Raw genomic sequence first — 24,454 nt, 5'->3', positions numbered from 1 at the left:
TTTCATGAAATTTTTTAAGGTCTTGAATCAATTTTGGTGCATTGGCGTAGACTTTATCTTTTACGTGGCCCCAAAGATAAAAGTCTAAGGGTGTTGAATTGCAAGATCTGGGTGGCCAGCTGCGATCATCCCTTCGAGAAATAACAAAGCCAGAAAACTTTTCTTGCAAAATTGCAATTGTTTCGATGTTCGTGTGACACCTAGCGTTGTCTTGAAGCGTTGTTGAAGAGTCTATCGTTCTATTTTAAGTAATGGCGTAACTACTTGTCGAATATCTAAAGATGACAGCATCAAAATTAACAGCTGCTTAGATAGAGGGCTATTCAGAATAAAGCCTCTTATTGGAAAACCCTATTTTTGATTGTGGTTGTCTAATTTTTTTTGAAAATTTCAATTTTTCTTAAATCTTATTTTATTTACCCTATTTTCAATATTTTAAAATAAATCTCGGTTTAAAATTGTAAATTCCTACTTTTTTCAGTGGTAACAACTATGCAAATGTAGGTATTGATCTAAAAAGGCATTTGGTGGAGGAGCAGAGCGGTGACAGTCCCTCTAGTTCGGGAGAAAACTATGACAATGAAAGGGACATCAAAAGACCTCGTCAGGAACAAAACTATGAAACTGAATGAGAACACATCAGAAAAAAAAACATTAAAAATTTAATGCAATGGTAGTTGAAAAAAACTTCTACAAAGTGTAGATATCCTAAGGTATTGAAGGGCTGAATGATGACTGCATTTCAATGTGATTTCAATCATTAATTCGTGAACAGATCTACACATTGATTATCCGAGTTACTCTTTTTTCCTGTATGTCCTTTTGTTAAAGTGAAAAATATATTCCGAATTTTTGTTAGGTTCATATTGGATGAGAGGACTACTTTCCAATAAAAAAAAATGTCAAGTGTGTAAATAAAACATTGGAAATTCTGGAAAAGTATCCATGAAACAACCCAGTGATAGCAAGTACATTTCCATAATTTCATTTTTTCAGAAAAGGAATATTTACAATTCCATCCTTTTTTTTAGTGTTATTCAGACCAGTGTACAATTGTATACAAGATTTAAAAAATAACCATTTAGAAATTTTATTATCAATTATTTACTGGAATAATTAGTGAACAATATTTTATTTATTTAGTTATACATTAAGGTATACATTTAGTGATTATTTTGTTCATAATTTGTTCGACGTATCACTTCAACGATTGCCAATAAAAATTTATAATTCAGGTGTGAATTTCATCCAGAAGTAAAGTATTGTGAATAGAATTGAAATCTTCGAATTTGTTTTATTCGATTTACAAACAGGTTCATCGGAATTTTCAGTTCGAACAGCTCCCTCATAGAAACTAAATTAAATTTCTCCTTTTTTTTTCCTATTATTACATATGCCTTACTTGTTGGATGAAGTGTATTTCAAACGACTATTCTTACTATTTCTTTCGATATCATTCAACATTGGATTTGTTTGACTCTTTACACCAATGAATTACAATGATCTTTCATAAATTTTTTAATGATTGATGCCACATTTCCATGCATGTACATTTGTTTGTAAAAAGAGTTTTCCGAAGATTAATTTATGTTCTAAAAAGTATACTAGTTGTTTTTGAATTAATGGTCGCATTGCGTATTATCTGTTCTGGTTGGAATAAGATTAGGTGATGAACTCATGTGATATTGGATTTGGGGAGAAATTGAATTGATGTCATCTTAGGAATAATTTCATGAAATTTTAGCAATAAGCTGAAAATACTAGTCTGCATTAAAATTAGATTCTTTTGACGATGCCGATCTCCTATTTTGAACAATACAATATTTTGTACCGAAAGGAGATCGATTTTTAGCCTGTAGATTTATATTCTGAAAAACCTCGCACCTTTTCTATTATTCCTGCGAAATACATAAGCGAGTCATGCCTGTTTATTTGGAATAAGCCTTTATAACACAGAGTATACATTAATTTTCTTAACTTATAATTGTTTTTTTTTTTTTTTTTTTTTTTCATTTCATTGTTGGAACGATTTATTGGGATATTATTGCTCATTTTTTTGTTAGGGATTTCAAACTCTTGTCCCAAAAAAAACTGTTTATGGAATTCCTATATGATGTTATGGTCGATATAAAAATAGTAGTAAAACTTAATTTTATTTTGAAGATTTTTTGACCCACTTTTTTCATCGCTTTTCCTCAAAGACTTGCGATGGTATAAGTTTGGTTACAAATTATCCAAAATAAAATTTGATTTTTCTAATATTTTCTATGAGAACTGTAATTCGCACCATGTGAAATTTTTACTGGGTACACCTCTTATGTTACAAGCTATACATGAGAAAATCCTAATGTTCTTTCATTTTCTTCTCCATTCATAATGAACTTGGTCTTACAAATGAAATCCATATCTCAGTCCATAAAAACCAAGATTTATTTACAAAAAAACTGTTAAATTTATCAAAAATTTACTTGATCTTTCATTAGACAGATCTTTGTTTACAACGAATTTGTTATTTTTTCACATCATTTTAGACTCCTGAATATGGCCTTATTTAATTCTGATTTTGTAGTTATTTTTTCGATGGAACTTCCAATTTACTTTTTTGAGTACCTTGTATCTTATTTGTAAATCTATTTAATTATTTAGGTCTCAAAAATTCACTATGGATTTATATTAGTAAGAGCTTTGTATTTTTGTGACCAAATTTCAAATTTTTCCTAATAATTATATGAGAAACAATAGAGATGGGAAAAACCCAGTCTTGAGATCATGCATGGTAATTGTAATTGACTTACTTGAGATCTTGAAATGAACTAATTTTCTCATCGTTGAAAATTTGCTAAGTTTAAATTATTAGAATATAATAATCATGTTAGAATTGAAATTGCAAATAACATTTTTCACTTCAAGTGAACTGGTAAAACTTGATAAAGTTTATTATCAAAATAAAATGTGCTGTTTCCGATTTTGATTTTTTTGCAATAATCCTTTTCATAAAATAAATTAGTAATTTAAAGTTAAGATTCTACCTTCATTCATATGACTGTAACAAGAGTTAATTTTTATTAGAAACGTTACAACTTCTAATAATATTTGAAAATTTAAATGTAGAACTTGTATTCTACAATAGTTATTTATAGTACAAGTGCAAAAAGCATATAAATATATTCCACAAAATTTAAAAATCATCCACGCAGTAGCAAGTTTTGGCATGAACAAGTGTTAGAACAAGCCTTCTGTGCATGTATTATACATTTTTTTTCTCTAATTCACTGAATTTTAATTGAAATTAATACAATATTTCCATAAATATCGTTGAGTGATTTTTGGGTTGAGAAATGTTGGTTGGCGGAACTGTTTTTTGTATCACAAATTTGACAGATGAATCTGTAACAGGAGAGTTTAGAATACCAACATGAAATGAATAATAATAAGTTTATAAAGAAATAAAATCCTGGAATCTTTGAGAAACTGATATATTCCCGCACGACTTTGTTTTACTTGGCAGCGTTGCCAGGTCGACAAGCCTAAAATATCGTACCGCATGTTCAAAATTATCGTATCCCACTGATTTTTATCATACACATTCGAAAAGGAAATTTTTGTGAGAATATTATAATTTGTAGACAAGGATGAAAAAACAAACAATACAAATATCGAATAAGTAATACATTTTTTTATTATTAATGAAGAAAATAAATAAAAACACCTGACTATATTTCTCACCTTTACATTGCAAGATACAATTTTAAATGGATTATTATTAAAAACAAGTTTTTAACGGCCAGAAACCGACCGACCTGCCGCGAGTATCAAGACGCCGGTACTGAAATAGCCTGGACTAAGATGCATAGAATAGGTTTTCTATGCATCTTAGCCTGGACCAATAACACAGATTAGTCTGTGCCAATAATATGCCTCTAGTTGGGGGCTATAACATAGAATTAATAAAACCATTATTATTAGATTAGTTCAATCATACTCTTTATTTGTCTATGAGTTCAATGGTCTATAAGATTAGTTTGTCTATGTTAGTAAAGTATAGTGGTTTTTCAAGGTGGTCATTTATATTTTTGAATAAGTTCAGTTTATTTCAATTCTAAATTTAGTTTAATTGAATTATATATTTCTTATTCTCGATACCAGTTTAGGCAGTATCATGAGTAATGATATTGTATTTCGTTATTCAATTATTGCATGTAATGATCATTTACGAAAATATATAGGGCTTAATTTATGCGAAGTAGGAACCGATTACTTGAGCAATAGAATAGTCCGTACACATTATCTATACCCGAAAGAGCCGTTGTTGAAGACTACCCAGCCCCATCGTCAAAAATACAACCAGTACTAGTCGAAAATAACCAACAAGAGACTGTGCTTGGATTGGCCAACTTACTTTTGTTATCTCGTCAGCAAAAGGTTAGCTATAAAACCCTATTATATTCATCTTGATATGTATAATTTAATTTTCCAGCTGACTGAAGCCGATTTTCGGGAGTCTATTCTCACTCTTGGTTTTAATGATGATGAAGAACTCATAATGAATAATTTTTGTCAACAAATAAAAGCTGAATTACTTCATCGGATGAGTAAAAAAGATGCCCAATTGATGACTTCGAGTGGAGACTGGAAGTAGATGTAATATTTTGAATTCGTAACTGGAAATCAATCAAACAATAATTTCGTTTTTCTTATAGGTTTATTCTAAATTTTTACGTAATAACAACAGAGCATTAATAACTATGGATTTTTTATTGGAAAACCAAAAAGACAACCGTTTGTTTTATGATACGAAGAATTTTAAGAAGCACAATGCAAAGAAAGGTGTTAGAAACCTATACTATATTTGTCAAGAAATAGAGAGGTGTCTGTACGAATCTAGATCAGCATATCGTAGAAAACTGAGAAAAACCAAAATATAATGATAATAATAGTAACTGTTCTTTATTGGCCATCGACCGAAGTCCTTCAGCCTTCCTAAATATATACACATATATATAGTATATATGAGGTTTAAGGGAAATCGACTGATATATAGGTTTTTTGTATCTACTCTTCATTCCATACCGTATTTGGAGCTCCTTTGCTCCTTCCTATATATCAGTCGATTTCCCTTAAACCTCATATACAGGGTGTTTCCTAAACATGCGGCAAAAATTCAGGGGGTTGTTCCTTGGACTATTCTAAGAATATTTTGTCCTTTGATGATTTTTGAAAAACCTATTTGTTTCGAAGATATAGGGGAAACAAAATTTCAGATAATAACATTTTATTATGAAAAATTACATGAAAATTCAACTCAACCTACAAAAACTGTTGAAAATGACCACCTCTAGCCAGCATACAAGCATCCAATCTTCTCCTCATTGACTGCCGAACCCTTTCAAAAACACCAGGATCATTTCTTATTAAGTTACACCCAGCAATGATCCGATTTCGCAAGTCTTTCACATTTTCTACTGGAGTGGTATAAACTAATGATTTTAGATGGCCCCATAGGAAATAATCTATGCCGTTTTTAGTAATTGGAATGTTGTTAAACAAATTTAAAAATAAATTGTACCTACTTAGTTAACACAGTGCGGTACGCATTTTTATTTAAACTATTATTAATTTTAAAAATATGAAAAATGTTGTTCGCCCTGTATCTTCGAAACAAAGAGGTTTTTCAAAAATCATCCAAGGACAAAACATGCTTAAAATAGTCCAAGGAACAACCCCCTGAATTTTTGCCGCATGTTTAGGAAACACCCTGTATATTGTATATATATCCCTTTACCATTCAGGGATACCAAGATGTCCTCAGCTAGTAATATAAATATATAAAATTATGATTTTGAGATGGAAAACCTTATATTTAAAAACTTTATTTACAAGATATGACGAAAGGTACAATATCTAGTTAAGAACTGTCTATTATCAACTGGTTGAAGAACAATGCATCTGAGTATAACATTACTTATCTCTAATACAAAAAGTGGTGTGATCTTAAGCGTCACACAAAGAATAGCAAAAATACATTGTAAGAACAAAGGATGTATTATAGTTACAATGGGTGTTCATTCCACCCACATTATCTCGTGTTTGAAATTGATGAGTTAACAATTTGTCTATCATGAAATAACAAATGAAGATTCGAAAATATGTCGTAGGATCAGAATGGGGCCATATTATGTAATTTCTCCCCTTCTTGGAAAAGGTATCACCTTGCTGAGGTGTAGCTTTTAAAAATACAATTTTTTCTGAAATATCTATAAGCAATAATAATAATTACTATAAGTATTGTCGAAATAAATACAGATATTATTTCTATAGGTTGAAGATTCCACTGTTCTTATTCTTCTGAGACGATGTCTGGAATATCTTCATTTTTGATATTTTCTTCTTGGAAATCATTCTTGATAAAATGGCTCTGCTTGGGTAGAATAATATATTTTTCGGCAACCGTCCGGGAAGTGCTCACTTCCTGGACGCTTTTTCTCTGAGAAAGTAGTATTTCCGGGCCTAGTCCGGAAAGTACGTACTTCCCGGACTAGGCCGGAAAAGAATCACGTCGTTCGTGTTGTCATTGTGAATATGATTTGCATGTTTTTTTTCGCAATCGCAATGAAATATGGAAAGCAGCAGCCATAGTGTTATTCCACACGGTTGCCGAAAAAATATTGTACTCGCTTACGCTCGTCCTGGAATTTTGTCTATTCGTCCAAAAAAAACCTATTTTTTGTTACGTGATAGTAATTTACGTAACAAGTCCGGAAAATAGGGTTTTTTTGGACGAATAGACAAAATTCCAGGAAGAGCGTAAGCCAGTCCTGGAAGTCTGTGAGTCCAAAAAAACCATTTACGGGCGTGTTGCGTACAATATTTTTTCGGCAACCATGTAAAATAACACTATCGCTGCTGCTTTCCATATTTTATTGCGATTGCGATAAAAAAACATGCAAAATTTTGACAACTAATTTCATATGAACTGTCAGCCGTTATCTCGGTTGTTATGGATTCTATGATTCTTTTCCGGCCTAGTCTGGGAAGTACGTACTTTCCGGACTAGGCCGGGAAATGCTATTTTCTCAGAGAAAAAGCGTCCGGGAAGTGCTCACTTCCCGGATAGGGTTTTTTTGGACGAATAGACAAAATTCCAGGACGAGCGTAAGCGAGTACAATATTTTTTCGGCAACCGTGTGGAATAACACTATGGCTGCTGCTTTCCATATTTCATTGCGATTGCGAGAAAAAACATGCAAATCATATTCACAATGACAAAACGAACGACGTGATTCTTTTCCGGCCTAGTCCGGGAAGTACGTACTTTCCAGACTAGGCCCGGAAATACTACTTTCTCAGAGAAAAAGCGTCCAGGAAGTGAGCACTTCCCGGACGGTTGCCGAAAAATATATTATTCTACCCAAGCAGAGCCATTTTATCAAGAATGATTTCCAAGAAGAAAATATCAAAAATGAAGATATTCCAGACATCGTCTCAGAAGAATAAGAACAGTGGAATCTTCAACCTATAGAAATAATATCTGTATTTATTTCGACAATACTTATAGTAATTATTATTATTGCTTATAGATATTTCAGAAAAAATTGTATTTTTAAAAGCTACACCTCAGCAAGGTGATACCTTTTCCAAGAAGGGGAGAAATTACATAATATGGCCCCATTCTGATCCTACGACATATTTTCGAATCTTCATTTGTTATTTCATGATAGACAAATTGTTAACTCATCAATTTCAAACACGAGATAATGTGGGTGGAATGAACACCCATTGTAACTATAATACATCCTTTGTTCTTACAATGTATTTTTGCTATTCTTTGTGTGACGCTTAAGATCACACCACTTTTTGTATTAGAGATAAGTAATGTTATACTCAGATGCATTGTTCTTCAACCAGTTGATAATAGACAGTTCTTAACTAGATATTGTACCTTTCGTCATATCTTGTAAATAAAGTTTTTAAAAATAAGGTTTTCCATCTCAAAATCATAATTTTATATATTTATATTACTAGCTGAGGACATCTTGGTACCCCTGAGTGGTAAAGGGATATATATACAGGGTGTGGCGTAATTAATGGATAATCCTGTACTGGCGAATAGTTGAGGTCATGGCCGACCAGAAAATGTAAAGTTATGTTCAGTAAAAATATCATAGTTTTCGAGATATTGGACAATTTCATTTTTTTTTTAAAGTGCACCTTTATTCACTAATTTCAATGCTGTGATCACAAATCTTGTTATTTCTTTGGGCATTGTTTTTTATTTTACTCTCAGATAGCTGTACTATGAGATAAACTACCAAATTCCTACCATCTTGCTTAATTTAGAAAAAAAAGTAGGATAATCCTCATGTTTGCACTTTTTAGAAAAAAATGAAATTGTCCAATATCTCGAAAACTATGATATTTTTACTGAACAAAACTTTACATTTTCTGGTCGGCCAGGACCTCCCCTATTCGCCAGTACAGGATTATCCATTAATTACGCCACACCCTGTATATATATGAGGTTTAAGGGAAATCCACTGATATATAGGAAGGAGCAAAGGAGCTCCAAATACGGTATGGAATGAAGAGTAGATACAAAAAAATTATATATCAGTCGATTTCCCTTAAACCTCATATATACTATATATATCTATATATTTAGGAAGGCTGAAGGACTTCGGTCGATGGCCAATAAAGAACAGTTACTATTATTATCATTTTATTTTGGTTTTTCTCAGTTTTCTACAATATGCTGATCTAGATTCGTACAGAGACCTCTCTATTTCTTGACAAATATAGAATAGGTTTCTAACACCTTTCTTTGCATTGTGCTTCTTAAAATTCTTCGTATCATAAAACAAACGGTTGTCTTTTTGGTTTTCCAATAAAAAATCCATAGTTATTAATGCTCTGTTCTTATTACGTACAAATTTAGAATAAACCTATAAGAAAAACGAAATTATTGTTTGATTGATTTCCAGTTACGAATTCAAAATATTACATTTACTTCCAGTCTCCACTCGAAGTCATCAAATTGGGCATCTTTATTACTCATCCGACGAAGTAATTCAGCTTTTATTTGTTGACAAAAATTATTCATTATGAGTTCTTCATCATCCTTAAAACCAAGAGTGAGAATAGACTCCCGAAAATCGGCTTCAGTCAGCTGGAAAATTAAATTATACATATCAAGTTGAATATAATAGGGTTTTATAGCTAACCTTTTGCTGACAAGATAACAAAAGTAAGTTGACCAATCCAAGCACAGTCTCTTGTTGGTTATTTTCGACTAGTACTGGTTGTATTTTTGGCGATGGGGCTGGGTAGTTTTTAATAACTATTTCGGGTATAAATAATGTGTACGGACTATTGTATAAGTAATCGGTTCCTACATCGCATAAATTAAGCCCTATATATTTTCGTAAATGATCATTACATGCAGTAATTGAATAACGAAATACAATATCATTACTCATGATGCTCATGATACTGCCTAAACTGGTATCGAGAATAAGAAATATATAACTCAATTAAACTAAATTTAGTATTAAAATAAACTGAACTTATTCAAAAACCTGAATGACCACCTTGATAACTTTGAATTAGATGTTAATACTCAATCGCCGAAGTATTCTAACACAGATTACTATACTTTACTAGTCTTTAATGGCGGATTTATGAACCGTACCTAAGAACTATGAACTAAAAACTAAACCTAAGAATTCAGTAGCGTTTATGAGGAGCGGCTAGTTCACAACTTGCATCCGTTTGCTATTGGTCGAAACGAAACAGTGGGCTGACCAGACCATAGACCTAATATCCATGGACGTCGCGCTAGAGAGAGAAGTCGAGAGAACGAATGAGATGGAACAACGGTGTGGGCTGCCTGTCAACTCTCTTGATTTATTGCCTTAGAGAAAGAGAACAATATACCTCTCTTTCAACTCGAAGGTTAAATCGTTATTTGAAATTTGAATTTAAAGGAAAGAATTGTGAATACTTGCTCTACAAATTTTGCTACTTACGAAGGCAGTGTACTTTTATTTTGAGAGAATCTAGTGAGAAGAAGAGACTTTTTAGTGGAATTTTGCTACTAAATTTATTTTGAGGGAAAGAAAGACTTTCAAATTTTTTGTTCTTTTGAGAACATCCATCATGCCTCAATGTTGCGTTGCATATAATTGTACAGTTAGAAGTAAGAAAGAGTTGAACATAAAATTTCACCAGTAAGTTTTATTATCCATATAAAGCAACGAAAACTGATGAAAAACATTCGAATTTACAGTTTTCCGAATCCAGGCACATTAAGAGATGAATGGATATCGGCTTTGAGAAGAGCCGATTTTGTTCCTACTCAATATTCAAGGATATATATGCAGCAATCATTTTCAGGAAAATGATTATCTAAACAATATGCAAGGAAAAAGAGTTTCAAATTTAGTAGTATTTATTTTCAATTTGTCATTTATTAAATCATAGTATCATAGTGTTTTAAGATACTCCAAGTCCATATCTTAACCACAGCTTTCTTTTTCAGCCGATAATATTTTTTATCTAGTGAAATTTCCTTTCAGATAAATTAATTAAGATATCTTATCATATCAACATCTCCGAAGGGGTTAAGGATGAAAGTGATGCTGTATCTGTTGACCTTTGAGTAAAGCAAAGTGAGCATGATGAATGTAATCCTGTGTTGTTCTATAAAAAACAGGGTGTAGAAGATGGTGTATATAGTTTAAGGGTCTCTGATTTTTGTTTAGTTATAATGACCAGTTTCTAAAAGAATATGTTAGAAAAATTTGGAACTAACATCATAGCAGTAGATGGAAGTCATGGATTGAACAATTATGACTTCCAGCTAACAACTATATTAGTGGTAGATGAATTTGGTGAAGGAATTCCTGTAGCTTTCATGTTTACTAACAGAAAAGACACTTACATTTATGAAGTATTTTTTTGTGTAATCAAATTAGCTGTGGGCGTTATAGTTACAAAAACATTTATGACTGTTGTCGTTTTCACATTTTACAGTGCCTCGTGTTCAATAATGGGTCCAGTTATACACCAACTATTTTGCTCATGGCATGTTGACCGGGCTTGGCAACAAAACTTATTGAAAATCAATTGACCGCTAACAAATTTTGAAAACCACTAGTAACCGCTCGGCGATATACAGACCATACCCTAAGTTAAGAAAAAGAGAGAGTATTCTGTGCTATAACCTAAATTTCAATGAAAAATTGAATATTTAAAAAAGTAGCAGGAAAAATAAAATTATTAGTTTCAACCATTTCAAAAGTAATGATATCAATGATACTTATTTTCAAAAAAAAATAAAATCTAGTATAATACAATTAGTCTGAAAATAACTTCGTCTTCGTGAGGAAATTACTAGTGTATCAAAAAGAACTACATTCTTGAATATTGAGGGTTTCTTCCAATTAATTTTGGATTATGGAAAATACTCCAAGCGCTTCTAATAATGAAATTGATTCTTTAACACTTGACAACATTTTTAAGAGAATCATCAGCACAAATTCAGAAATTGAACTAACATTGGACATTTTAAATCATGTGATTGAATATGATTTGAATATAAATTTTAATGGATTAGATGACGATCAGAAGTTGGCTCTTCCCTATATGTTGATGAGGTATATCAAAAATTGGCCAGGATGGTCAAGAAAAGAAGAATATGACAATGGTTCTATTGCATTGGAAGATTGGATGCTTAGGTTTCGGAACTTCATATATTATAAAATGCAGTCTTTAGTGACCAAGACATTACCAGATATGGTGAATTCACAAAAAAAATCAAAATTGAATACAGTGCACGTGAAAGATATTAGTACACAATCAGTATCTCTAGGCAATTTTATAAATTTCAGTATAGATTTGTCAGGCCCTGCTTCTCTCCTGAATAATTTAGTATTTTCAGGTTATAAAGGTAATTTTATTCTGAATGCAAGATATGTATTAGTTTTACTTTACTGGTTTCTACAATGTGCCCCTCATAAACAGTTCAGTCCAATATGTCCACATCAATTTTTCCAAAAATTGCCAAGATAATTAAATTTTCATTTGGAGGGGGGCATCTTGCAAATTAATTAGTAGGAGATTGATCGACACTTTGAATGAGGTGGAAACCCCCTTCACAATTTGCAGTCACAAGATATCCCCCCCATTGACCTTTCTCTCTGTTTTCTGTAAAAACTCATACTTGCGGAAATATTCAATTGGACTGCTTTATATGAGACACTAAAGTATATAATATTTCTGGAGTAATGTGAACACAACTATCCAAATCACTGGTGAAAATAGAAGTATGATTCTAGTAATAGTTGAATCATTGGAGAGCAAAGAAAACATTAATATACAAAGGAGACAGTTTGAAGTGAATGAATTGCAGAATAGACAAATGAACTAACATTTTTTATGTGAAAAACATACTTTATACTAATGGAAAAAAAACTATCCAACAAGGTCATGTCCACTATAACGAGATGTAAGATATTATGTTGGTTTTTTGAAAGCAACAATAATTTGGAACAATAATATCCACATATGCTTTATTGTTTTTATCATTTATTTCTGATCACTTTCTTCGAAAAAGTCCATTCAGCAAAATAATTTATTGAAGGAAAATTTATATCTTTTTTTTTTAGGGCATATTAGAGTGGAAGAACATGCCGATAGACCTTGGATTAATTTAAATTGTAATGAACTTTTGAATTATCCATTTATTGAGGTAGAGTTCAATAGTTCTGAGTTATCATTCAAACGATCATTTGAACCGAAAATAAGTCAGTATCTTAGCAGTTATACAGATTTCAAAGAGGAGGAATCAAACTTTATATTAGGAAAGAATAGTATTAACGATACTTCTTTGAAATGGCCAATTAAGATTTCAATCTTGGAAAATTACATTAAAGCTTTTAAATCTGAAATAATTTCTCAGGTAAGTTTTATAATTGTCACATCACTTTGTTATCTCTATCCAACTATACATAAAAATATAAAGCGTGCCAAAAAGTAACGAAACTCGTCAATAATTCTTGTACGAAGAATTATTAGGGAAAATCTTTGTACCCGTCGATTTTTAATTTCAAAAGCAATTTATCTTGTGCTTTTTTGAGTTTGATATTTCTCATCCCCTGCGCCTCGCACCCTACTACATTTTTTTTTTTTTAATGGAAATATGTTTATGGATTGTGATACATCAAATGAAAGGTAATTTAATCACCTACTCAACGGTGGAAATGAAAGGAAAATTGGTTGCGCCGTTTTTTTCATTAAAACATTAGAAAATAATCAATTAGGTATGGTTACTTGCTTTTTGATGAGTTTCCTATTCTAGGATAGAAAATAAATTTAATGTATTAAATGTTCTAATTGAGCACCGTTGATTGATTGACAAATTTATTATTTCAAGAATAAGAATCTGACACCAATCACAATTGGTTAATTTTGTAATAAAAAAATAGCTCAACAAATACTTTTTTCAGTCACACCGCTCAATGTGCAATCGAATGTCCTTTCATTTGATATATCACAATCCACATATTCCTATTTGAAAAAAACTAGAGGGATGAGGAGCGTAAATTCAAAAAAGCATACGATAAATTGCTTTTGACATTAAAAATTGACGGGTGCGAGGATTTTGCTTAATAATTCTTCGTACAAGTTATACATGAAATGAAGAAATTTTTTCAAAAAAACTTTTTTTTTTTCATTTTATGTTTTAGATGTTATCAAGATTTCCATTCTCAATTACTCCTCACTAAAATTTTTGTTCTGTACTCTCTGAATTTTTTCCATCAAATATTTCGCAGCATTTCCCCAGCAAGGAATTGAATACCACACCCATTATACAGTTATGTTCTTGATCCAATAAATAAGAACATCTTTTCAAACTTTCACCATTAGAGAAATCTTCCTCATCTGATTTTCTTTATGAGGCCTCCAACTTAAGTATTATCCAAAATTATACCCAAATACTTATATTCTATCACAGTCTTGACTTTGAAATTATTCATAATAACATGTCATTATCTACAGTTTGGTTTGTTTTTTTTGACTGAACAACTTATATACTGATTTATCTAGATTAATACTCAGTTAATTGTAACCTCCATTCATGATAAAGTCTGAGATCGCAGTTAACATCACATCCAACATATTTCAAATCGTTTGAGGAAAGAACCACCACAATATCATCAGCAAATATAAAGTATTTTGACTTGAGATTAATATACAGGGTGTATCAGTTTCAATCGTTAAAAATTTAATGGGATATTCTCCTTGTTGCCCTGATTCCGAAAAATGTATAGTATATACCTCTATCTTGATCCCTAAGAGAGATACAGAGTGTTGAAATTCATGAGAAAAAATCATTTTTATGCAATAGCTTCCATAAAAAAGCTTGGATTCAAATGAAATTTTGCATGCGTACCCTACTCTCTGAGGGCCATTTTATGATGATATTTTCTATTTTGGGGCAACACCAGTGGCGTGCAATTCGGTCACATCTAAATTATTTTGAAGAAAAAAGTTTGCCACTGTTATTTCTAAGGAATAAATAAGGCAATTTCGAATTGCTGGTTTGATTTTGAGTAAAATATGTTTTTACAGAACAAAATTCAAAGTTTCTGTTCCAGTGATAATAAGATTTTTTGAAGACATGCTGAATAGAAATTGGCTACAAATAAAATAGGAAATTTATTAAGAATCAAGAGGTAACGAAAAATAGATATGACATCACAGCATATGTTCAAAATTCAGACCGTCAGCCACGATGCATTTCTGACAACGGCAAACTTAAGAATTAACTGCAACTTTCATCATTTCCTGATTTTTCCTCATCTCAACGCAGGCATCTTTTATTCACTGGATCAGCTCGTCACGGGAGTACCATGAACTTTTTCTTTAATGTAACAAACAGTCAAATCAATTGTTTCAAGATATCTCTCCGAGATATTACAGAATTCAGTTCGTGGCTGATTAAATTATGAATTTGTAGCCAATTTCAAGTTAGCACGTCTTTCGAAAAAACTGATAATATCTGGAATTTCAAATTTTGTTCTGTAAAAGCAAATTATACTCCAAATTGAACAAGCAGTTCGATATTGCTTCATTCAATCCCTCAAAAAAACCGCGGTATACTTTTCTCTTCGAAATAATTGAGATCTGACCGAATTGCACGCCATTAGTGTTCCTCCAAAATCGAAAATATCTGCATAAAATGGCTTTTATAGAGTATAGTAGACATGCAAAATTTCGTTTGAATCCAAGCGTTTTTGTGGAAGCTATTGCTTAAAAATGATTTTTTCTTGTGAACTTCAACACCCTGTATCTCTCTTAGGGATCGAGATAGAGGTATATAATATATACATTTTTTTTCGAATCAGGACAACGAGGAGAATATCCCATTAAATTTTTAACGATATAACCTGTTTTTTAAGCTATGTACATTCATCGAATATTGCAGTGGAACCAATGCAGACCCCTCTGGTACACCCACATGTAGAACTACTTCCTCACTATCATGTTCATTCACTTATGTGTAGTGCTTCCTATTAGTCGAATAAGATCTTAAAAATTGGTGGGACTTGTCTCGAAAACCCATTTTTTCCAAATTATTATAACCCTTTTATTTGAACTCCTTCATTAAATTCTCCGTCCTCTAACAAGTTGTTCAAATGATTGTTCAAAAATTCATGATTTTGATTCTATGTTCGATGTTAGAGGTAAAAAAACAAGATGTTCCTTAATGATATGCTAATATTCAAGTGGGCGAATCTTTGAGCCATTTTAAGAAAAAACTTCATATGAACATATGTTGTAAACTGCTAACTTTTGAAATGAAGTGTGGTAAAGTTTCCAGAAAAAAAAAATCTTTTTTTAAAACTACAATTGTATATATTTCTATGAAATTTGGTACAACTTTTTACTGCAGCAAAATACATTTTCTGACGTATAAACAATTTTATTTCTTTTACTAGTGGGGCTTCTTTGGGTTTTGCATTGAATATTTTTGAAAAAAAAATTATACAATACTGCTTTTTCTCAAATAAAAAATTATTTTTGAAGCTCATTCATTTCTGAGCAAATTTGATTTCCTGATTTTGCTTAGTTTTCGCTTAGAAAAATATAAATCGTTTTACTTCTGGACAAATTGCCAAAAGTATCATGGGGGGATTTTTGTATAGAATTCGATATAAAGAAGTATTTTTCATCAAGAAATATAGCGAATACGCAAACAATTTCCATGGAATTGTCAGTGGTCTCCCCTTGACACTTCAGCTATTTGTCCCTGAAGTAAAACTATTTTTCATTTCTTAAACGAAAACCCTGCGCCGGACAAAGTAAAAACAAGAGATCAAATGTGTTCAGATATGAAAGAGAATTTCAAAAATAAGAATTAATTTGAAAAAAGAAGTGACGTGCCATTTTTCAAAATAATTCAATGCAAAACCCATACAGACGCAACTGGACTGGAACTTTTTTTTTAAATTGTTCCAAGAAATAATTGAATATTAGCATATCATTGAGGAACACTCTGTAGAGGTCCATCATGTGTATTATGTATGTAAATCAGCAATCCAAATGTTTAATTTATTGATCCCTTAAGACATATACATGTATGGGACAAGTCATAAAAAAGAAGATGCATGGGTACAAATATATAAATAAGACTTTCCTCAAAAATAGTCTGCAAAAGAATAGTAGCACTTCTCAATTAGTTCGATGTTAACAACCTTTTTGAATTTCTTTAGTTCTAGATACTTGATGCATCTAGGCAGATAATTAAACAAATCAATACCCTGATATATGTGAACATTCGTATTTGGTAGTTTTAACACAACTACAAAATATTCTTCAAAATTAATTAATATTGATATCGAATTCAAAAACCTGTTTATTTACTATTTTGATCTGGAGCTAATATCAAAAAATATCTGGGTAGTTCATTTAATTATATAGCCGTATGGTTGAAACCAGCTACTTATGTATCATTGGAAATGAAAACAAAAACCTTTTTTTTAGATCCCATCTACACAACAAGAAGAAATCAACTGTGTATTAGATGAATTTTATCAAGATATGGTTGATATAAGTGAAAATGATTCTATTTTCGAGAACTACAGGGTAACATTTAATATAGGCCGAAATGTTTATAAAAGGACCAAGAAGATATCTACTGGGTAGGTGTAATGAGTTATCTATTTAAAATTACCTTATTTTATTCTAGTGTATCATATACAGAGTTTTCCTTAATTGGAACAAAACAAAAATGAGAGATTCCTAGGATAATTTGAAGAAAAAAAAACTTATAAACATGAGCCAAAAAATGCATTTTTCTACTCATCATGTTTTAGAGTTTTTTAATAAATATTAATAAATAAATAAGTTTATTGAAGTAGAAAAATATAACGAAAACCAGTTTCTGAAATACAATTAATTTGTAAGGTACGCATCAATAAACAAATTACAAAAAAATTAACTTGTTCGTGGGGGAATAATATAAAAACTATAAACTCCAAAAAACAACTACCAATGAGTTTAGATAAAACAAATACAATATAAGTATTATTGCCTAATAGTCAATAATTCTACTTTATTTTATTGTGAAGTTTCACTATTTATGCAGTAACATTAAAAGTATTAATTATAGGGGTATCCCAGAATGAATGGATAACCCTGAAACACTGTATAGAGGAACTATGAAAAAATAAAATGAAAACAAAAATATCTGTCCCCCGCAGAAATATTTTGCTTTGTTTTTTCAAAATAATTTCTACTATGTGGATGATGGAGGCTCCTCAAATTGAAATATGTCTAGTCGTAAACAAAATTTTCCACGAAAAACACATAAAACTGTATTCCGAAAAATTTTAATAGAGATAAAACATGAACATTGTTACCTCAACTTATTTTAAATATACGAACTGACAAAGAACTGCAACAGCCAGAAGGGGCTGTTTAAATTTTAATTTTTTTTTGGTAAAACAGAGATAGAATAGCAAGGAGTAAATCATTGAAATTTGGAGAGAAAACGAAGGATTTACAATTTTTTTTTAATTTGTTAAAATATATCTTCTTGAGATATACTATCCCAAACTACCTGTACTTCATGTCTCAGCGCCGCCAAAATCCGTGGGGGCTGATGTAAATTTCCAAGCCTTTTACCCATGATGTCCCAAACATGCTTTATGGGCGAATGATCGGGGGATCTGGGTGGCCATGGCAAAAGATTCACATGGGTCGCTTCGAAAAAGTTTAAACTAACTCTGTCAACATGAGTTTGGGCATTATCTTGCTGAAATATTGGATTCTCGCGCCGGTTAAGGTAAGAGAGAACATATAGCTCCACTATTTCTTGAAGTTAACGAAGCGCTGTCATGTTACCTCGAATAAAGTCTAAAGGTGACCTACTTGCATGACAGATAGATAGATAGATAATTTATTGATGCTTCTTTACAAAAATTCATTGTATTGCACACGTCAAAGGATTCAATAAAAAATACAACAACTTCGAAATGGTATAAAGCATTTCTCATCATTGTCAGAATATAAAAATAGTAGAAATAACTCGATAAAGTTATACAATTCTTAAATGATACAGAGTATCATTGTCAAAATATAACTGCATTACTCAATAAAGTAATACGACTATGAATGATATAAAATACCATTCCTCATTACAACACAAAAAATAAATTAATTTAAAAGAGATTAAAAATTCAAACTACTGGACAGGAACTCTTGGACACTCCACAACGCATGCCGCCACAAAAATTCACAGACAGTTTTCAAACTTTTTGAGACTGAGCCTTTTCACCTCTTCAGGTATCTTATTGAAAAGTTTATAAGAAATGAAATTAGGTCCGTTCTTGGATTTTTCTAGTCGCATATATTTAGATTTTATGTTGTTTCTATATCGTGTGTGATAATCATGGGTATCACCAAACTTCGGAAGATCCCCGTTATTATTAAATGCATAAACAAGACATTCATAAATATAAATAGAGGGAAATGTCAGGATTTTAAATTTTTTGAAGGCGTCTACACAATAATCCTTATAGTTTAAACCAACAACTATTCTAACTGCTCTTCTTTGCAATCTGAAAATATTTTCCTTACTAGAACAGTAACCCCAGATCAGTACACAGTATCTCAGATGTGACTCGACCAGACTATGATAGGCAACCTAATAACATTCTTTGACACAATGTTGGCCAAGTTACGGAGCAGGAAGGTATTTTTTATTATTTTGGATGCTGTTTCATTGGCATGAGAGATCCAGGTGAGATTTGGATCTAGATGAACTCCCAGAAACCTTACCAATTCACTGGTATTATGATTTGAAATGCCTCTCAAATTGAACAACATGGTTTATGTCTTTTCTGCATTGCAAACTAGCATGTTTGATACAAACCATTCCTTGGTTCTCAGCTCTGCCGCTCTCGCAAGCTGTTCAATCCCATGCAGTCGTCAGCCCATAGTAGGTGTTCATATATAGCCATGAAGTAGGGGAAATCAATCATAAAGATTATGAATGATAGGGTCCTAATATGGAACCTTGTGGTACCCCAAGACTCAACAGACCCTCTGCAGACCATGTTCCATTGCAGAAGACCTTCTGCTTCCTGTCTGTGAAATATGACATAATTAGTCTAAGACTAATCTCATCAAACCCATACTTTGCCAGCTTGTCTAGAAGAGCCTGCGGGGAAACACAGTCGAAAGCTCGACTCAGATCTAAAAATATTGATAGTGAAAGCAAGCCCTTCTCAAAACAGTCAAGCGTATATTCAACAAAACGTGATATAGCATCACATGTTCTCGATTTCTTTCTAAATCCGAATTGATTTTTGTAAAAGAGATTGTCACTCTCGAAATGGTTCATTACCTGATTACAAATTATTTTTTCGAAGACCTTTGATAAAATTGGATGTAGTGAAATCGGTCGATAGTCCTTTTTGCCATTCTTGTCACCTTTTTTGTGTATAGGGATTACTTTTGCCACTTTCAAACAGTCCGGAAGAACTCCCTTCTTAATGCAACGATTCACCATTCTAGTGAGAGGGCTCACTATATGATTTATATTCCTTTTCAGGAGTGATGTTTATAGTCCGTAGTAGTCCCTCGATTTACTACCCTTTAGGGAACATAGTGCATCTCTTACATTATTAAAAGACACTTCCTGAAATTGAAAACCATTATTATATTGGTAGTTTGCATCTGTGAAATTCCTAGGCTCAGAAATTCCCGTTTTTGGCAAACTATCTATGAGTTCATGGGGCAACGAAATAAAATAAGAATTAAAATCCTGAGAGCTTATGGGGATAGATGGAATTACCTCAGGGTGTCTCTTCCCGTTTATTATTTTCCACATGTTTTCACCAGGATTACTTGATTTCAAAATGAAATTATTATTTGCTGACATTCGAGCCATGCGCAAAGCTTTTCTGTACTCACTACGTACTTTATTCCACACCATCTTTATGACATCAGTTCTAAAGTGATTATACATGTCATTGTAAAGTCTCACTTTCTCCCTCATCGCTCCCATGTCACCAGAGAACCATTTTACCCCGGAGTCGCTTGTTCTGGCTTTAATGTCAACCTCTGGAAAAGATTCCAGGAAAATTTCTATGAACCGATTGTGAACAGCATTAACAATCGTTGGGTGACAATGAATCATCATATATAAAAGTCCAATCTTGTTCACTCAATATATTAACCTGAGTTAAGGGTCTGTATCTGTTTTTGGTAATATAGTTAGTCAGTGCTAAGGGTCTTGGGATATTAATGCACTGTGCTACAAATTTAATATTATTTTAACTTTTTAACCAGGGAACATATTTGAATAGGTTTTCCGTTACTTTGCTTGTAAAAAATATATTCTTCATTGATCGCTATGGTTTTTCAATTTGTTAGGTTTATTTATAGTCTTTATTATATAAAGCACTGATGATGAAATTTATTAATGAAATTATAGTCTTTACTTATGAGTTATATGATTAGGCGGAAAACCTAATGTGTTTAATTGTTCTGCTTATACAATGTTTCATTTTTATTATTCGTTAATTATTTCTCTATTTTCACTGGAATATTAAAGGCAATAAAACTTTTCGGGATGATCCTATCCAGGAAGATTAGGCCAGAGTATTTCTCTTTAGGTTTTTTCTTTCTTCTGAAACTTTTTCTTGTACGTACATTCGCCTATACCACAGAAATTTCGGGGCCAATGAAAGGAGTTTGTGCAAGTATGTTGGCCTCTTCATTCCCTTTAATTCCCAAGTGGCCAGGAACCCAGACTAAAAAGACCTTGTTATTCTTGCCTATTCATTGAGTTTTCTTCGGCACTCCAATACCATCTTAGAATCAATGATATGTGAGCTCAGTGCTTTGATTGCAGCTTGACTATCAGAATGTATCGCTGTCACATTTCTGATAGTTTCTTACTAGGTTAATTTCCACACATTTTTCTATTGCAAGTATCAAAGACACTTAGACAGCGGCCTTATGAGAATGAGCATTTGGTGCCAGCCCTGAATAGATATCTATCTAAGAAATAATAAACAAATAATAAAAATAATACATTGTATGAGCAAAACAGCTAAGTAGATACGTTTTCTGCTTAATCATGTAACTTATAAGTAAAGACTATAAATTCAAATTCAAATTTCAAATTTATTCTGATTCCAATTACATGGTGCCTATGTATAAATAAACCTAAAAAATTGAAAAACCATAGCGATCAATGAAGAATAGCCCCTTTAGCTGCAAAAAACTATTCAAATATATTCCCCATGGATAATACCGACACAATGCCTAGAAAGCAAAATCATCCCAATATATAAAAAAGGAGATAAAACTGATCCCAACAATTATCGACCTATAGCACTTACATCAGTATTTTCTAAACTACTAGAGACAGTAATTAAAAACAGAATCTGCTCTTACTTCAGATTATCAATATGGCTTTCAGAGTAATAGCTCAACCCTTGGGGCCACAACAGATCTAGTACAAAGAATAAGTACAAGCATAGATGCGAGAAATTATGTGATAGTAGTGTTTATAGATTTGAGAAAGGCCTTTGACATGGTTGATCACGATTTACTGTTGGGGAAACTGAAAAGAATGGGAATAAACAATAAAGCCTATACCCTTATAAAAACCTTTCTAAGGAACAGAAGACATCACACAGTAATAGAAACGACAAGAAGCTCAGAGGAAAGGGTATAAATGGAGTACCGCAGGGATCAGTGATTGGTCCATTGTTGTATCTTCTGTTCGTAGAGGATCTCGAGACTGCGGGATTGGAGGCTCTATACTATATGTTTGCTGACGACACAGCGTTGTTCTACGAGGGTAGGGATTTAGACACTTTACAGCAGCGAGTTGAAGTTGACCTTAGAAAGTTTCAGAAATGGCTAACTGAAATAAGACTTATTTTGAATGTGGAAAAAACGGTTGCTCTCCTTTTCAAACAGAAAAATAAACCCTCAAAGCCGCTAAACATCAGAATAAAAGGAATCAAAATCAATCAAAAAAATTTGCTCACCTACCTCGGATTGAATATTGATACAAAACTGGAATGAACCGAACATATAGAATATTTGTCATGTAAACTTACACCTCTTATTGGAGCATTGAGAACAGTTAGTCCCTATCTTAGTAAGCAAGCAAAAAAGACATTATATTACTCGAATATTCATTCTGTGCTGGAGTCCTTGATTAGTGTGTGGTCAAATACATCAGTCAGCAATTTACAGAGGGTACAAAGATTGCAAAATCGAATTTGAAGGCAATATAATATAATCTACCATATGATACTCCAACAACTGAGTTATATGACACACTAAAGATACCCAACATGAAGGTCACAAAGGTTGTTGAGCAGTGTAAACTGATATATAAGATGGAGCATGGCCTGCTCAAATTCAACACAGAACTCAAAAAAGATTAGACGTACATAATTACCAGACAAGACAAATAAACAATTACCATTTAGATAATATAAGAACAAATAGAGCAAAAAAATCTACCAGGCTGCAATGGAATATAACAACTTACCAGAAGAAGTAAAGAAGAAAAATTCATTAAAATTATTTATTAGATCACTTAAAAATTATTAAATGACACATTCATAATGGGGGTTTTTTACTTTTGCATTGTACTAATTTTTTTTAAATAAACATACTCATTCTATGGGAACATCAATGTATTGATGATTTGTAGAATTAATGTATTAAATAAAATATGTTCAAAAGTTATGATAATATTAAATTTGTAGCTTTTAACGCTTCTTTGAACACCCTATAACTTGGGAACCAGGTTTGGCCAGAGTCTTTTGATGAGCATAAAGATCTACAAAAAACAATACTGAAATACGAAATTAATCGAAGAGAGAAATTAATCGAAAAAATCATTTGTTCTAACTGGAACACATTTAATATCACTGAGTAGATGTCAAATTTAATTTAGAGAATTAGTTTATATTGTTAACTGGTTTATTAACTCTCCTTTAATTTTTCAGAGGTTCCTCATTAGATGTTATTTTCAATGAAATGGTACTACCCAAGGTCACTTTATCATTCAGACATTTCACTGGCATGCAAAACGACTCGGCAAACAAAATTGCTGCAGATCCAGATAAAATTGATACTAAAATGATGTTGGCATTCATTCCAGTAATAACCTATAAATGTCTATTCTGCAAATTAAATTTTCCTGGCCATCTTGGGCGAGCAGATCTTGTTACACATTTGCAACATAAGCATGGAAGATCCCAAACGCTTGTTTGTTTGCATTGCAAAAAGTGTATCGAAGTTGCAGAATTATCTAGTAGGAGATGGAAATGTACATGTTTCTGAACAATAAATCCTAAGTATTATATTATAAATGAGTTTTATATAATTTTTTATGTAATCGATTGTTGTTGATTTATTGTTTATCTATATTATCTATTCCTTACAGATGATTAATTGACATATTAAACTCTGAATTCTTATTTTGTTGTATATTGTTATTATTTATTATAAAAGTGTTGAGAGAGACAAAAAATTAAAATAAGGAGGCAATAAAGTTCTTTTTATAATATCCTTGTAAACATATTTCTTCTTCTTCTTCCACTTTGAATAGGACTATGTCCTGTGTTTTCTGCTTTCTGCCTGTTATTGTGTTTCCTGGGACAACGAGTTCCAGCTCTCTTTCCAACGCTTTGGAGGGCGCCCTAATGGTCTGCGTGTACTGGGTTTTTGTGTTTCCGCCCATTTGGCTAGTCTCTCATCCGGCATCCTCTCCACGTGGTCTCTCCAGAACCTCCTGCGTGCTCTCACCCATCTGACGACATCCTGCACCTCCAGTTCTTCCCTTATGTCTGAACTCCTCACATGGTCTCTGAGTGTTATCCCTTTGATTGATCTTAGTATCCTCATTTCGGTT

The 24,454-nt window shown here is 32.1% G+C and overlaps 3 protein-coding genes and 1 long non-coding RNA gene across 8 annotated transcripts in view; 3 read left to right on the top strand and 1 right to left on the bottom strand.

The window, feature by feature from the left end:
• LOC123683268 (forkhead box protein K1) overlaps positions 1–2,965 on the top strand; it is a 43,928-nt gene extending 40,963 nt beyond the window's left edge. For both annotated transcript variants that reach the window (XM_045622195.1, XM_045622194.1), the window contains exon 8: positions 482–2,965. In XM_045622195.1, coding sequence (XP_045478151.1) covers positions 482–632 — 151 coding nt within the window. In that variant the 3' untranslated portion in view covers positions 633–2,965. The remainder of the gene's footprint in view (positions 1–481) is intronic.
• Positions 2,966–4,007: 1,042 nt separating this feature from the next.
• On the top strand, positions 4,008–4,936 carry LOC123682533. The gene is made up of 3 exons (XR_006747828.1): positions 4,008–4,422; positions 4,478–4,641; positions 4,701–4,936. It is a non-coding gene; the product is annotated as an uncharacterized LOC123682533 (long non-coding RNA).
• A 3,767-nt stretch (positions 4,937–8,703) lies between these two features.
• LOC123682307 lies at positions 8,704–10,505 on the bottom strand. Its single transcript, XM_045620865.1, has 3 exons — positions 9,219–10,505; positions 8,999–9,163; positions 8,704–8,939 (listed from the first exon to the last, which is right to left on the bottom strand). The coding sequence occupies exons 1-3, from the start codon at positions 9,480–9,482 to the stop codon at positions 8,712–8,714; spliced, it is 657 nt and encodes a 218-aa protein (XP_045476821.1). The 5' UTR covers positions 9,483–10,505; the 3' UTR covers positions 8,704–8,711.
• Positions 10,506–11,216: 711 nt separating this feature from the next.
• LOC123682306 lies at positions 11,217–24,020 on the top strand. Of its 4 annotated transcripts, none has more exons than XM_045620862.1 (5): positions 11,805–11,944; positions 12,333–12,502; positions 12,663–12,955; positions 17,044–17,201; positions 23,547–24,020. In XM_045620862.1, the coding sequence occupies exons 2-5, from the start codon at positions 12,457–12,459 to the stop codon at positions 23,881–23,883; spliced, it is 834 nt and encodes a 277-aa protein (XP_045476818.1). In that variant the 5' UTR covers positions 11,805–11,944; positions 12,333–12,456; the 3' UTR covers positions 23,884–24,020. The 4 variants fall into 4 exon arrangements, with proteins under 4 accessions (XP_045476816.1, XP_045476817.1, XP_045476818.1 ...); XM_045620863.1 differs by having other exon boundaries at positions 11,817–11,944; positions 12,280–12,502; XM_045620860.1 differs by lacking the exon at positions 12,333–12,502 and having other exon boundaries at positions 11,217–11,944.
• The last annotated feature ends 434 nt before the right edge of the window (positions 24,021–24,454 follow it).

The sequence above is a fragment of the Harmonia axyridis genome, chromosome 6, assembly GCF_914767665.1.
Source record: "Harmonia axyridis chromosome 6, icHarAxyr1.1, whole genome shotgun sequence".
NCBI classification, from domain to species: domain Eukaryota; kingdom Metazoa; phylum Arthropoda; class Insecta; order Coleoptera; family Coccinellidae; genus Harmonia; species Harmonia axyridis.
The sequence above is the reverse complement of the archived record's forward strand: the minus strand, read 5'-3'. Positions and strand labels throughout refer to the sequence as shown.